At 34.8% G+C, this 15,584-nt stretch overlaps 2 protein-coding genes and 1 long non-coding RNA gene across 5 annotated transcripts in view; 1 reads left to right on the forward strand and 2 right to left on the reverse strand.

Annotated features, from left to right (window-relative positions):
- Nucleotides 1-3,989: 3,989 nt before the first annotated feature.
- LOC113059399 (frizzled-1-like) lies at nt 3,990-7,776 on the reverse strand. Its single transcript, XM_026227867.1, has one exon. The coding sequence runs from the start codon at nt 7,508-7,510 to the stop codon at nt 5,894-5,896; it is 1,617 nt and encodes a 538-aa protein (XP_026083652.1). The 5' UTR covers nt 7,511-7,776; the 3' UTR covers nt 3,990-5,893.
- Nucleotides 7,777-9,274: 1,498 nt separating this feature from the next.
- LOC113059406 (uncharacterized) lies at nt 9,275-12,765 on the forward strand. The gene is made up of 2 exons (XR_003278087.1): nt 9,275-12,477; nt 12,513-12,765. It is a non-coding gene; the product is annotated as an uncharacterized LOC113059406 (long non-coding RNA).
- A 2,412-nt stretch (nt 12,766-15,177) lies between these two features.
- The window catches only part of LOC113059402 (cyclin-dependent kinase 14), a 151,103-nt gene continuing 150,696 nt past the window's right edge, over nt 15,178-15,584 (reverse strand). For all 3 annotated transcript variants that reach the window (XM_026227871.1, XM_026227872.1, XM_026227873.1), the window contains one exon: nt 15,178-15,208. The gene's annotated coding sequence lies outside the window, so the exon portion shown is untranslated. The remainder of the gene's footprint in view (nt 15,209-15,584) is intronic.

Consider the following 15,584-nt stretch of genomic DNA (forward strand, 5'->3'; position numbering starts at 1 on the left):
ATTTTTGAAAATTATCATCATACATCTGCAAAAATAAACAAGATACTACCAAGATACTAATAGTTATAACTGTTATGAAAAAAACCTTGATTTTTCATAATAACATTACATTCTTTAAATAACTTATTCTACAACTTTATCAACTGGTAAGTTATTTGTGTTTTATATTATACATTTGATCAATTGCACACATTTTTTTTTTAATATATTTATTTTTAATTGTTCCAATAAACTTTAAAAAATTCATTTTTTGTCATTTTATCTTTTTTCTATGTTTGTACACTGTAATGATTGTAAATTAAACAAAAGATTTCTGGAGTAGATTTTACAACATTTAAAAACTATTTTAGTTTTTCTATTTTTGAATTTTTTTCCAACATCTACTTATTTTCAGTGCAGATTAATTGAGATATTACTATAGTTTTTATTCATATTTTGAATTTGTTTTTATTTTGTTAATTTTATTTAAAGTTTTAGTAACTCTGTTTTTAGATATTTTTTTTAAGTTGTATATAAGACAAAATATGATTATTATTTTACAAGAAAATAAAATCTGAATTTTTTTTACTTCATTTCTGTTTTTTGTTAAATGTTGCAATTTACTCGCAATTTCTGAGTGAAAGCTGTTTCTGCACTATTTACTATTGCATAGTTTTTATTAATTTGTATATTTCTTTTAGTTAAGTTAAAGTAAATAAAAAGGAGAGTCTTAGCAACTAGCTGAACGATTTTTGCATTTATTTTTATTTATGTTATTTCAGTTAGTTTATGTCAAGTAACAAGTATATTTTTTAATGGATTTAGTTTTAGTTAACATTAATAATGTTGGTTTAAAACACTTTTCCCAATCTATCTGTGTTTTCTTTGGTTATGAGATGATTACAGGGCACAAGAGCATTTCTTAAGGACATCTGGGTCAGATATATCACAGAAAACAGTTGATGAAGTGTTCTGGCAAACTATTTCATGCACTAATCAGATAATTATACCTGATCTCCATTCAGATTTCCCCAAAAATATTTCAACTCTGAATCAGAAAGGAACTCGTACTTATCCTTTATATCCCTATAAGACTTATTTCTTTCTTGTTTGAGTCAGAAACTACACGTCAGAAGAGAAATGTCCGGAGTTAACGGGCTGTAATTAGATATCTTTGTGGTTTTTATTTTCCATGAGATGGAGAGTTTTCCGAAAAGGTTCTTCTGTTTATAACAGACTTCAGTCCTGCTGTTTACATGAGCTTGTGGAGAAGCATCAACATATAATGCATCTCAGCAAACACGCCAAGATTATCTGCAAAAAACAAAAGTAATAAAAGTAATAAAAGCATGGGAAAACTTACTGCTGAACATATAAGTCAAGAAGATGCTTGAAAAAAAAGTTGTAAAAAAATAATAAAAAAAAATAATAACTAAATATTTTAATTGCATATAAAATTTCCATGCATTTTTGCATTTAAAAAACGTATATATTAATTGCAATGCATATTTGTCAGTCACACATAAATTAAACCGGTCAGATTTCTGTAATAATACTAATACACTGAATGTGTTTTAAATACACAATAACCAAGTTTATATATTTGTCATACATACATTTTTCTTAATCCCATACATTTTGAATATTGTTAGCCATAATTTAACCATCTTTATACTTTTTAGACTTCAAACTGTTTTTGTAATTAACAGATTTAATTTGAATAAATGCACTTTTTTTTTCCTTTGGAGTGCAAAAACCAGACCTGTTTAATTTCTGTATGACTGACGAATATGCATCACATTAAGTTTCTTAGTTTATTTATTTTAAAACTGTGTAATACAAATGGATGAACATTTTTTTTTATCAAAATTCAAATCAAATGTAACATAAATATTTTACATTTTTAATTTAAATTTAAAAGCAATGCATCAAGTTTATTCTAGTTAACTAAAACTAAAACCTTTACTTGAAATAAAATAAACTAACATAAAATAAACAAAAATAAATAAATAAAATATTTCAGTTATATTTTAGCAACATTTTTATTGAATTTAACTTGATGTACTAAATGATAATACAACTATTTAATAGAATAAATGCTAAAATAAATATAATAAAAATTAAATTAAAAAATTACAAAAAAACTTTATAAAATACAAGAATAAAAGCTAATACAAAATATTAATAAAAACTAATGGCATAACAATAATACTAAAATAAAACTGCAATGAACTCAAGGTCAAATCGAGTGCATTGCATTGTTCGATACAGTATAAGTCACCAGTGTATTTCATGCAAACAGACAATTTGCATACTATGCACAGTATGCATAACAGAAATAGTTCAAATAGTATGCTATTCTGAGCACGTGACACGAGCGTTGTATCGAAATTTCCAGGTTTTCAGGTTTGAATTCACTCATGCATTTTTAAATAAACATAAATCAAGATGGAAAAGCAACAATTCACTCAAAGATGAAAATTGGCTGAAAATGTACTTACCCTTATTTTTATCACTGGAAATCAGTTTTAAAATGCATTGAAATTTCAAGGTTTTCCATTAACATGGAATTAATCCAAATAATTAGAGCCATATAGATGCTCATGCTTTACAGTAATTTTAATCAGGATATGATTTTCTTTTGCTTAAAATGCTGGTTAATCTCATCATATTGGACTAAAACTCTATTTTAGACATTATTCGCACAGGGTAGAACATCTTCCCTCTCAAAAAGTTGATCATGTTTGTATTTTTGGAGCTTTTTCCCAATCTTTTTACACTCAAAAATGACCGGCCTACAAAAAACCCATGTGTCGTTCCAAGCCAAACAAAAGAAGAATTTTCAAGCCACCCCCTTCAGCATAAAACAACATTTTATAGTGACTACAACTACAAAAAAAAGCATATTTATGATGCTTTGAGACTGTAATCTTCCCCTCTAATCTCATTTGTGATGCTGCATTTATGTAAGAATCAATGATCTCAGACCTGGTATGTCATTTATGAATGAGCAAGTGAGATTTTAAAGCTTTGGTTGAGGGGAAGGTTTTCAGGCAGTAACACATTAATAGCAGCATTTGGCTTTGATACAGTGTGATGATGACAGCCGTATCACAGTCTACTCAATGAACTGTCTGTAAGAATGATGTCAGAAGTGACAGTATTTACTCCGGAGAGTCTCTGAACAGCCAGAGAGCAGGACCGGACCTGTTCAGCTCAACACTTCAGAGGACAATCAGCATTTAAGGTCTGTTTGAAGAACACAAATAACCTGCAGCCAGATGCCCTGAATTCCATAATCAAACACTTGACAATATATTAATATTTTACATTTAAGTTTGCATTTAAAGGTTTTGCTTAATCAATGCATTATGAATAATAATGAGCTAACAATTAACAATAGAGCATTTATGAATTAACTAGCAAGTGATGCAATGCTACATTTGTCCTAATCTGATGAAAAAAAAACTCATCTATATTTTGGATGACCTGAGGTTGAAGAAATTTTCAGCTAATTGTAATTTTTGGGTGAACTATTCTTTTAATAAATGCATTAAAACATTGCTACTTCATGATACCATTAAGAAAATAAATGATTTAAAAACTATTCAATTAAAAAAAATAAACAAACAATCCAAAACAAACTCACTTGCCATTAAAAAAAGAACATTTTGTACAAATGTGAAGTTTATTCTTGAAGTGAATAATATATAAACTATTGTCTATAAATATAAAGTTTTTTTATAGAATCAGAAGCAGAAGTATGAAAAAGAAGAAAATATCACAGGTGTAGAAAACTGTAATACAATGCTAGTGTGATTAAATACATCTCAGATCCATGCAAACACATCTCATGAGAGTTTCAGAGCAAGCCTCTATCTACCAGTGCTTTCTGTAATCACCTTTAACAGAGATTCCTTTGCGAAAACAAAAACATTCATTTGCATGATATAACAGCCATAAATGATCAAGAATCAACATTTTTAGATGTTCAGTAAAGGGCATTTAAAAAAAGCACATAATGACAACAAACTTTGAAGAATTATGAACAGGATGATGTGAATTACTCTTACGTAGTGCTTGAGCAATGTGGGGGTTTTAACCGATTATGTTAATACAGATAACTACAGCACACACAAATATGTTACCAATACAACAAAAAAATCTGTTAAAAATATCTGAAAACAAATTGCATTATCCATTAACAGACCTGCTGGTAGATTTTGGAAATTATACACAAGACAAGTTGACATGTTTATCCCTACTGATCATCTCAAAAAGGCAAAATATCGGCCGATATATCGGTTTACCGCAACACAAAAGTCCACATCCCAATTTTCACATCATGTTCATGGATTAGTTATCATACTAGTACAGCCATTAAACAATATGAGAGACTAGGGGTTTTTAATAGCTGATGTTGATACTGATAACCAGAGCGTAGACTGATATACAACCGATATTACTTAAAAATCAATTAAGTGATCAGAAAGCAAATTGCATGTTGATCAGAAGGCCTGCTGGTAGATTTTGGAAATGATACACAGGACGAGCATTCTTGATGATCGCTGATCATCTAAAAAGGACCAAATATCGGCCGATATATCGGTTTACTGCTGCACAAAATTATACATCCCAATTTTCACATCATATTCATGGATTAGTTACATGGGCATTAAACTATTTGAGTGATGTGGGGTTTTTAAAAGCTGATGTTGATACTGATAACCAAAACGCAGACTGATATACAAACCGATATTACTTAAAAATTAATACAATTATTTGAAAACAAACTGCATTATTGATCAAAGGATCTCATGATATATTTCTAAAAATTATACACATGATGATGTTGATACTGATAACCAGAGCGCAGACTGATATAAAACCGATATTACTTAAAAATTAATACAATTGTTTGAAAACAAATTGCATTATTGATCAAGGGATCTGATGATATATTTCTAAAAATGATACACATGATGAGTGTTCATGATTATCACAGCTGATCATCTCATAAGGACCAAATAACGGCCGATATATCGGTTTATCGCTACACATATGCATCCCAATTTTCACATTATGGATTAGTTATGATACCAACACAGACATTAAACTATTTGGGAAGTGCCTTGAAAACACCGTCCACCCTGTTCTAGCTGTATGTTTAGAGGTACTTCTGTGCAAAAGAGCCAATGGAGAACACAAACCCTTCAGAAACATCACTAAAGTTCATTACAGCCTGAAGAAAAACATTTATACATTTCTTTGAGTTAAATACAAGTGCAGGCCTGACCCCAATGCTGCTCTGAACTGAAAAAGGCACTTAACTGTACATCTTAAAACAGCCTGAGACAGCTGCTGTCCAAGCCCAGGCCAGGAAACCAGCAAACCGCTTTATACTGGGTTAAGCACATATCAGCCATGAGTACTCACTGTTTTTGTTCTAGCTCCATAAAACTTTCCAGTCCTATAACTCATCTGAGCTCAATCCCAAAGCTTTAATTTAAAGCTCAATTCTTCCCATGAAGTGCTGGGTGCACAATTCACACACATTATCATTACTTCTGCATTATTTGCTTGTAAAAGTTCTAATAGTTGCCCGTGGAAATACTGATGTCGATAAAAAGACAACAGTTTTATATACAGGCTTAAAAAACAGATCCCAACCCAGAATAATCCAAGAGAAAAAGGCATAAATAATCTCCAAAACGATACGGTTTGTCCAACAAAAGTGTCTTGATTTAAAAAAAAAAAAAAGAACATCCAAGAAATCCAAGTGAGATTTAAATACAAATATATACTTACAAAAAAAACACAATTTTTATGTACAACGCGAAAGGCATATGTTTAAGCAGTTGCTGTTGTTGTTGTTTTTTCATCAGAAAATGTAAAAAATAAAAAAGCAGTTAAATCAAACTGTTGTTTCTCCTTGTTTGTTGTTCGCCAGTCTCGTGTAGAACTTCCTCCACGAGTTAAGCGTCTTTCCAGACCATATCCAGAATCCAGACGTGATGCCCACGATCAGGGTCATCAGGTACTTGATCATGAACACAGTGAAATCCGGGTTCATCTGCGGGTTGTGCACGGGGCACGGCACCGCGTACGTCTTGCACGATTGCGCGCTCCACGTCTGTTCCCACTGATCCCGAAAGGCCTGTTCGTAGAAGTAGCACGCGATCACGATGGTGGCCGGAACCGTGTAGAGGACGCTGAAGATGCCAATGCGCACCATCAGCTTCTCCAGCTTCTCCGTTTTGGTGCCGTCGTGCTTCATAATGGTCCTGATGCGGAACAGAGACACGAAGCCCGCCAGGAGGAACGAAGTACCGATGAACAGATAGACGAAGAGCGGCGCCAGGACGAACCCGCGCAGCGCGTCCACGCTGTTGATGCCCACGAAGCAGACGCCACTGAGCACATCTCCATCCACTTGACCCACGGCGAGGATGGTGATGGTCTTGATGGCTGGCACTGCCCACGCTGCTAAATGGAAATACTGCGAATTCGCTTCAATGGCCTCGTGACCCCATTTCATCCCAGCAGCGAGGAACCAAGTGAGCGCGAGAATGACCCACCAGATAGAGCTGGCCATGCTGAAGAAGTACAACATCATGAACAGAATCGTGCAACCTTCCTTTTTGGTGCCTTGCACCACTGTCCTAAACTCATTATCGAACTGCTCATTGCAAACCACTTTGTCCTCCAGCAGAAATCCGGCGATGTGTGCGATGGACACCATCGTATAACACCCGGAAAGGAATATAATGGGTCTTTCCGGGTAACTAAAGCGCTTCATGTCCACTAAATAAGTCAGGACGGTGAATAAAGTAGAAGCGCAGCACAAAACCGACCAGATCCCAATCCAAATGCGCGCAAACTTCTGCTCGTCCTCGCTGAAGTACATCACCCCGTTGAGTTTTTTGGGTTCGCACGGTGCGCCGCAGTTTTCCTCGCCAAGGAAGCGGTAGTTTAGATACGGAGGGACTCTCAGCGAAGCCGGGCATCTAAAACGCCCTTTCCTGTGATGCTCGGGTGTCGCTTGGGTCACATCTGGAGTCGGGTTCACCGGTGCGCTCCGCTCAGACGTGTTCTGCCCCACGCACAGCTCTCCGCCGTGAACCGGGAACGACTCGCACGCGAGACTCTCCGGCCACTGGAAGCCGAATTTATTCATGAGCGCCTCGCAGCCTTGGCGCGCGCGCTCGCACAGCGAACGGCACGGGGGCAGCGCCTGCTCCAGCACCGTGCACACCGGCGCGTACATGGAGCACAGGAAGAACTTGAGATCCGGCGAGCACTGCACTTTAACGAGCGGGTAGAACTGGTGCACCTCCAGCCCCGCGTCCTCCTGGTTCGTGTGGCCGAGGAGGTTGGGCATTATGGTCTCGTTGTACGCGATGTCCGTGCACAGAGGGATGGTGATGGGCTGGCAGAAGCCGTGCTCGGGAACCGACATGCCGTACTGCGCGCTCGCTTCCAGTATTCCGAAGGCGAGCAGGAAGAGCGCGGACGCACCGCGCGCGGCCATACTTTCCTTCTGCGGTCTGTCTCCTCACAGCCAGCTCGCCAGCCAGCGCTCTTCTCCCCTCCAACTCCCTCGGTCGATGTATCCTGTCAAGTCGGTGTCCAAAAACTTTTAGGAGAGCGCAGTGGCGCCCCGGACGCTGCTCCGCGGATCAAACGCGTAAAGAAAACCAAACACGAGCGTCTGATTGAGGCGAATAAAGAGTCGCGCTGTGTCGTGTCAGAGTTTGTGTGAGCTGTTCAAACCTGTTTCCAGGCGCCCTGCTGTCTGCTGTTCATAAGCGTAACGCGGGCGGGGCGTCACGGACAGATGGCTCGCGTTAGGGAGCGTCGCGATTTCGTTCGCTTGCGGTTCACGTTTTTTTACATTCGCTCTTTGAGTTTATAGAGTTGTTGAACGGAGTGCATATTATCTGCTGACTTGTATTTCTAACAAAAAACAGATTTCTAAAATAATTTTTACAGTGTACTTACTGAATACTTCACATTATACACTGGATACGAAACAGTACGCAAAGTATGCAATAATAAATATGTAAAATAATGCTGTTTGTCATATAAATTAGTGCTCAGTATGCACAGTATATACTGAAGCAATGTGTGTATGCAATTCCAAATATAGTTCTTTACTAAAGGTAAACTTTTAGTCAGAATAATATTTAATTTGACACTAATGTAAACAAGACTGATCGGTCGGTCAGCAGGTTATAGGATGAAACACTGAAATCTAAGTCAACAAAATGTCTAGGATAACACTGGTTGTGTATCTTTTCTATTGAACAGACAGCATGTCTATTTAATTTGCATCAAATAAATCTGGATATTAATGTGCATAATGATATCAAAATAAATTATTATATATATGGTACTATGGGTTTTACAGTAGGTGATCCACACCAGGGTAAATTTAAACACAATGTCATAAAAAGGATAATAATGTAGAATTATGAATGTGACAAAGCAGATTTAGATTTAGACTCGGAATGGATAAAATGCCTTAAAGATCTCTCCAGAATGTTAAAACAATTGATCAAATCTGCTAAATATCAATGAGCAAAATCAGCTTGCAGTGAAAAAAAAAAAAAAAAAACAGAGACGGCCCCTAACTTGTAGCCATGACTGCTGCCTTCCTATTGGTTACTGTGTCTGTAGGAGAAATGAGAGGAACATGATTTGCTCTGACAGGAGAATGTAAAGACAGCCTTCACTAAGAGTCTGGATACTGGCTGAATACAAAACAACTTCAAGATTTCATTCAGCCATTCTCCATTTGGTTTTATAGTGCAATGTATTTTTTGATAAACATGAAATAGTCTACCAGTTCAGCTGCTCATACTGGACTTTCTATTGGAGAGTAAATAAACCAATATATTCTATTTTAAATATGTTTATCACTTCAGACTGGACATTTCAGAAACTTTTCAATTAATTAAATCAAATAATTAACCATTATGTAAACCAAAATCGCCCAGATTTATGGCGTCTAGACTCTTAAAAATAAAGGTTGCAAAAGTTTTTTTTTTTTAATTTTACCACCTTTGCTTCCTCAAAAAACTTTTCAGTAAACAGTTCATAAAAAAAAAAAAAACATTGTGAAGAAAATTTTTACTGATCTAAAGACACTTTTTCCTCTATAAAGAACCTATTTTAAAGATTAGTTTGCACAAAACCATCAATGCCAATAACAAATCTTTACTTTATAAGATCGTGCAGAAGCAAAAATCATTACCTCTTAAACTCTGTGACAATATTAGTCACATGTTATTGATCGCTTCGAATCATCGATTGTGCAAACGGCGGTTGGTTTGAAGCATTAATAAACTTTATTTATATTCAGGTAAAACAACAATTAACAACATTTACAGAAGGACATTACATCTTCCATAATAACATTACATACAGGTTTCTAACAAATAATGCAATTCCTACTCTAATATAGTCGTTCATTATAAAGTGACAAGTTACACATCTAGGCTCCAGAACTGCTTGTCGAAAGTCTGCATTATTTCAGTGCATCTTACAAAAAAAAAAAAATAATAATAGATATAGGCAAGTGAAGCGAAAACACAGATTCAGTGTTCAGCACAGCGGATGCATGTCCAACCTCCACACGCCTGTTTCCCAACGAGAATATGAATCAGTCTAGGGTGCGTTTGTGAGCCTGAACACGGAATATATACTGTATATACAGCCTAGTATATAACAAAGATTACAAAAAGAGTAAATATTCACAGATGAATTGAGAATAATATGGTATTATTGACAGCACATTCCATAGCAGAGCAAACCGGGAATCTAAAGCTGTTCCCTTTTCATGGTATATTTACATTTATCTATCTATCAATTTTATAACTATGGAAGCCCCTTTCTGCTGCTAAATGAAAAATTTTAAAATGTTAATCGCGATTTTTTTTATTTCGCATATAAATTCACAATTGCGAGAAAATAGTACAAATTGGCAGATACAAATTTGCACTTGGATCGTAATTTTCAGAATTCGCAATCGTGAGAAAAAGCCAGAATTGCGAGATTTAAACTCACTAAATTCGCAATCCTGAGAAATAACGTTGCAATTCTAAGAAAAATTCAGAACTGCAAGATAATAAACTCTTTTGATCGAATTTTATAATTATGATATATAAACACAATTTTAAGAAAATCTTTTTTTTTTCCCTCAGAATTGGATGTTTTGACGTATTTCTAAAACTGATAAAAGTCGGAATTGCGACATAAACTGTGAGGGAAAAAAAGTCAGAATTCCAAGTTTTTATCTCAGAATTCTGACTTTATAACTCGCAATTGCAAATTTATATCATGCAATTCTGAAAGAAAAGAAAAGTCAGAATTGTGAGAAAGAGTCATAATTACCTTGTTTTATTTTTAATTCAATGGCAGAAACGGGCTTCCATAAATACTTTGAAGCAAGCGCCAATGATTATGCAAACATGATGTCTCCTCTTTTTTGTGTTTGTCACAGTGCTAAATGTGCAATAATCATTTATTATTACTTTTCTCCAACCCTTTTTCTTGCAAAAAAAGGAGACTCTACACACCTTAAAGTGACGATAAAATACAGCATGCTGCATGTAAAACTGCGACCGCCACAAAGACGGGAGGAGCTCTTACATGTTTCAAGAAAATAATTATTGGGCTGCTAATACTGGCTGGAATCCTTTAATGTGTGGAGGCATTAATGCGGCTTCACGTTTCGATAGAATCACAGCCAGCTTCATAGTCGCAACACTAAAAAAGTCTCTTCATTTCTGATAATATGTAATTATAAACTGGTTAGTTGAATAAAGGCCACATTCACACTGCAGAATGATACGGGTGTCACTCCTTTTCACATGCACTGCAAAACAATATGTTGCTTATTCTGTATTTTTGTTTTCCAGTAAAGTACAAGAAGCAAAATTTAAAAGATATATAATTCATATATATACATGCATGTATAAGCTACATGCTAAACGATAAAAAGGTAATTGCGCAATTTTCTCTCACAATTTTGTTAATTCTGATTAAAAGTTACAATTGTGACTCAGAATTACGAGACATAATCTTTCTCACAATTCTGACTTTTATACTTTACTTTAGATTTCTAATATATACTATCATAGTTAAAAAGTCGCAATTCTGAGTTTATATCTCGCAATTGACATTCTCTGAGAATTGCGAGAAAAATGGCAGACGTGTGAGATAAAAGTTGCAAATGCCTTTTAGTAAGAAAAAATAAAACAATTCAAAGGGAAAACAAGTTTATTTTTTTTACCTCACTGATGTTTTTTTCTTTCGTTTTACGCAAAAAACACATTATTTTGTTAATTTGTACAGAAAACAATTTTTAAAGACATCTTTATGCATCTCAGATAAATGTATATTGATTTTAGAATGTTTCGATATTTGCACTGGAAAACAAGAAAATTTTATTTTATTTTATTTTTTTGCAGTGTAGAACATTGAATTTACTAATTTGCACCAATTTTGTTTAGTGCATGTTTACTGTAACTGAATCTGCCTAAAACCTTTAGTGAATTGGGTGTTAAAAACATCAATATGTCTTCTTTTCCTAAAATTTCTTTAGTTCAAAAAAGCAAACACAATGTTGCTATGATTATCACTATATCAGCCAAATAAAATTTAGGATTAAGAGTGAAAATCAGGTTATGCAGTGTGTACGTGGCCTGACTGAAAATTCAAGTGTAAAACATGACCTTATTAGCAGGAATGTTGCGCAAACACATTGAAAACTGCATTCGCAGTAAGTCCATAAATCTCTTTAACTAGTCCTCTGGATGTTAGTCACAACATTATGACTAAAGCTGAATCAAGAACTTAATTTTGCACAAATATTAATTGAATAATTTGTACCGTATATTAACTGCAAAGGCATGATGTGTCACTGGACGTCATGCACGTCTGTACACGTGTGTTATCTGAACTCATTTGACTTCTTTATTCGATCCGTGTTAACAGTGCAGAGCCAAACATTGCTATTGTTCAATTAGCTCCTACACTTATAGAAAGTAAACTTCATCGATATTTAACAACATATTGACAGAAAGAGAAAATACCGTACCCAAATGAAGATTATATTATTATCGTCTGTTGTACGGAAACCAAATGGACAAACATGAGCAGGAAGAGCGGTATCAGTATTCAAATATGCAGGTTAGGAGAGTAGTGCACTATGGGAAATTTCTTCAGATCAAATTCCTTCTCTAAAGGATGCTTGAGAAATGCGTAAGCTTCATCAACAACACTTCAGTTTGAAATGTTAAAGGCCGTTCGCATAATGCATACTTGCATTTATAAACGGCTAGAAAAAAATTATTTATGTTCCAATTTGACCCACAACACAGTTGTGTTACTGGTTAAGCTGAAATCATGTGACTATTTCTCAATTAGGTTCATGAAAGTTTTGAGACTGGTGTGTTGTGGAATGTGTGTGAAAGTTTTCTGTTTCAAATTAAAGTTTTCAATTTGACCCATTTCATGGTTAAAGGCAGGTGTTCAGACCCAAAATAAAAAATATATATGTGTTTTGTTTGGTATTTGCATTTATTATGCATTTGGCAGAGACTTCTATTTCAAGGAACATACTAATTTCAAATACCAAACAAAATTTCATTTGTTCATGCATATGAATTTAGCTGGGAATCGAACCCATGATCGTGCTGTTGCTAGTGCTATGCTTCTAAAGGTTCAGCTTTAGGAAAGTATACAAAATAAGAAACAGATGAAATAAAAAATAAATACAATTTTTAAAGTAAAAAAAAGAAAAAAAGAAAAAACTATTTATAATGTTAACATTTTGTGGAAAATGTAAAAAAACAAAAATTAAATTGAAAGAAAATTAAAATATTAAAATATGTTTGTGAAAAATATTTAAAATAGTTGTTGGATACAATTAAAAAATTATATGTTCTCATGTTAACTTTTTTGTAATGCATGATAACTACAAAGTAGTGCAAGCAACAGCAAGATCATGTGTTCAAATCTCAGTGAATGCATTAACTGATCATATGTTGAATGCTATGTACTTTAAGTTGGATAAAAGCATCTGAAAAATGCATAAATGTAATAAAAAATGCAGAGCTCATGCTACAAGATACAGAGATGTCCATTTAAATAAAAAACAACACGTTCTGTGCGAACATCCTCTAAAATCTGGGACGTTTTAATGATCGGTTAACAAGTGCAGTTTGTTATATGATTGTCATGGGCCTTCGGACGGAACAGCGAAAATAGATTTGTTTCCAAACATGGACGGGTGAATTTCTTTCTCATGGACAGTAGCACCAGTGCAAGTGTATTGCCTGTATTTAACACTCAACACATGTAAACGCACACAGACGTACACGAGACTCGCAGTTATCTATGGTGTTCATTGCTTTAGCGCAGTCCCTGCAGTGAGTGAAAGTGCACCGTCAGGCTGCAACCGCATTGTCACTGCAATTATCGTTATTACTAGGGATGCACCAACACAAAATTTCTCAGCCGAAACCGATAACCGATTATTTAGAATGATATCTGCCGATACGATACCTATAGATATTTATTCAGAATGATATCTGCCGATACTGATAAACAATTATTCAGAATGATATCTGCCGATACCAATAGCCAATTATTCAGAACGATAGCCGATTATTCAGAATGATATCTGCCGATACCAATAGCCAATTATTCGGAACGATAGCCGATTATTCAGAATGATATCTGCCGATACTGATAAACAATTATTCAGAATGATTTTGCCGATACCAATAGCTGATTATTCAGAATGATAGCCGATTATTAAGGATGTCTGCCAATACTGGTAAACAATTATTCAGACTGATATTTGCCAATACCGATAACTTCAATTTCTTAAGGAAAGAAATTTCTCCCAATTAATGCTATAAATTATACAGGGAACCTTTAATTTGGTACATAATATTACAGATTAAAATGAACAAAACTACAGTATATTCAATGCTATATATAATAATCACACTCAAATGTTTCAATACAATTCAATTACACAAGGTAGTTTTCATAAAAACTGTCTTTATGAAAGATTTATTCAAAAACTTATATAATTAACAATAAATAAGCTCTAATGTTTTTATAGCTACCTAACCAACTGTTCACACTGGATAAGTTTCCTGAGGTGAATGCAACATTAAGCAAAACACTGTTAACAAGCTGTTTTATTTGACGTCTTTCGGTTGAAATGCTGATTGAGTGATAATATGAGACATTATACGTTTTTGTAAGATGTACTGTATCTTTCAACACCTTCTGATGTTTATTCATGTTTATTTCACACTATAACTTGTTTTAAAGTGGAAGAGACTCGCGCTTTGCACTGCCTCTTGAACTGAAGTGCTACAGAGATCTGAACGCCACAAGTAAAAGCATCAAACGGCATTTATTATTCAAATTATGCAATAAGATGGACATTATTTGAGTGCTGAGACCTTTTTTCTTATCAGAAGTAAAAAAAAAAACACAAAGCTCCTTTGATTATTGGACGGGAGGTTCATTACAAATATTGTTTGGTGATCTAGCAACCCTGGCTTAAAATACAGGTGCTATAGGGTCAAACAGAACTTGTTATTATTGCTTTAATTTGGACAGTCTTAAATTCAACACAACACAAGTTGCAATCCCCTTTGATTAACAGGACATAATCGGCCCTGATCATTGTCTGTTTTTAAAGCAATCTATGTCTAATCGCTAATTGATTTTATCGTCCTATACCGATTATTGGCTGATACATTGGTGCATCCCTAGTTATTTCTGTGGAAATTATTGTCATGTTATTGGGAGTGCAGCTGGACGGTACCAAAGTGTAAGATTGCAGGAAATGCAAAATGCCAGCTTGGTCTCGATAATGCGTGATTGTGCACGGAAGGGCATTTTGGTTTGTTCTGTTAGATAGACACTCATTTAACTGTACAAACATTCGTACATAGGTAGCTACATACACAAAAAGTTCGTATTAATTGCTGTTTTAAGTCCGAACGTAGTTCGCATGCAGTCGATGTGGGAATGTTACGCCACTTTCCAGACGGTAAAACTCAGATTTGACTGATTTGCTCTCAGTCCCATGTGGAAGGCCAAACCAGCCAGAAATTAAATAATTTAAATAAACATTAAGAGTCGTTGCGGTCTCCTCCTTCTTTGTGTCTTTTTCATGACAGCTGACAGAGCCAACCTGCAAAACAAGAGAGACAAAAACATTGAAGGTCAGTCCTGATGTGCACTTTCAGCAACTGAACTGTAGTTAAGGACGAGGCTTTCATGCACTGGTCAATTTTGAAATGTTGGGCCATTTGGCTTTCCATAATGTGTTGCTTCAGACTAGTGGAAAGAAAGCCCAAAATACATGTGTTTACATCTAAACTTTGCAGTTTTATCCTTCTCTGTAGTCTGAAGGGTTTTACTGAGGGATTTGTTAATAAATTATTCACACTGATTTATACAACATTTTAATCCTAAAAACATGGTAAAAATGTATTTTCGTCTGTCTCTTGACAGTATTTTCTGATTTATGGAGTAATAAACTGAAATTCCCAAACCCCTTTGAAAAA

The sequence above is a fragment of the Carassius auratus genome, chromosome 41 (genome assembly GCF_003368295.1).
Source record: "Carassius auratus strain Wakin chromosome 41, ASM336829v1, whole genome shotgun sequence".
NCBI classification, from domain to species: Eukaryota; Metazoa; Chordata; class Actinopteri; order Cypriniformes; family Cyprinidae; genus Carassius; species Carassius auratus.

Excerpts from the sequence above, each read along its gene's own strand:
- LOC113059399 (XM_026227867.1), bottom strand. The coding sequence starts at position 7,510 with ATGGCCGCGCGCGGTGCGTCCGCGCTCTTCCTGCTCGCCTTCGGAATA.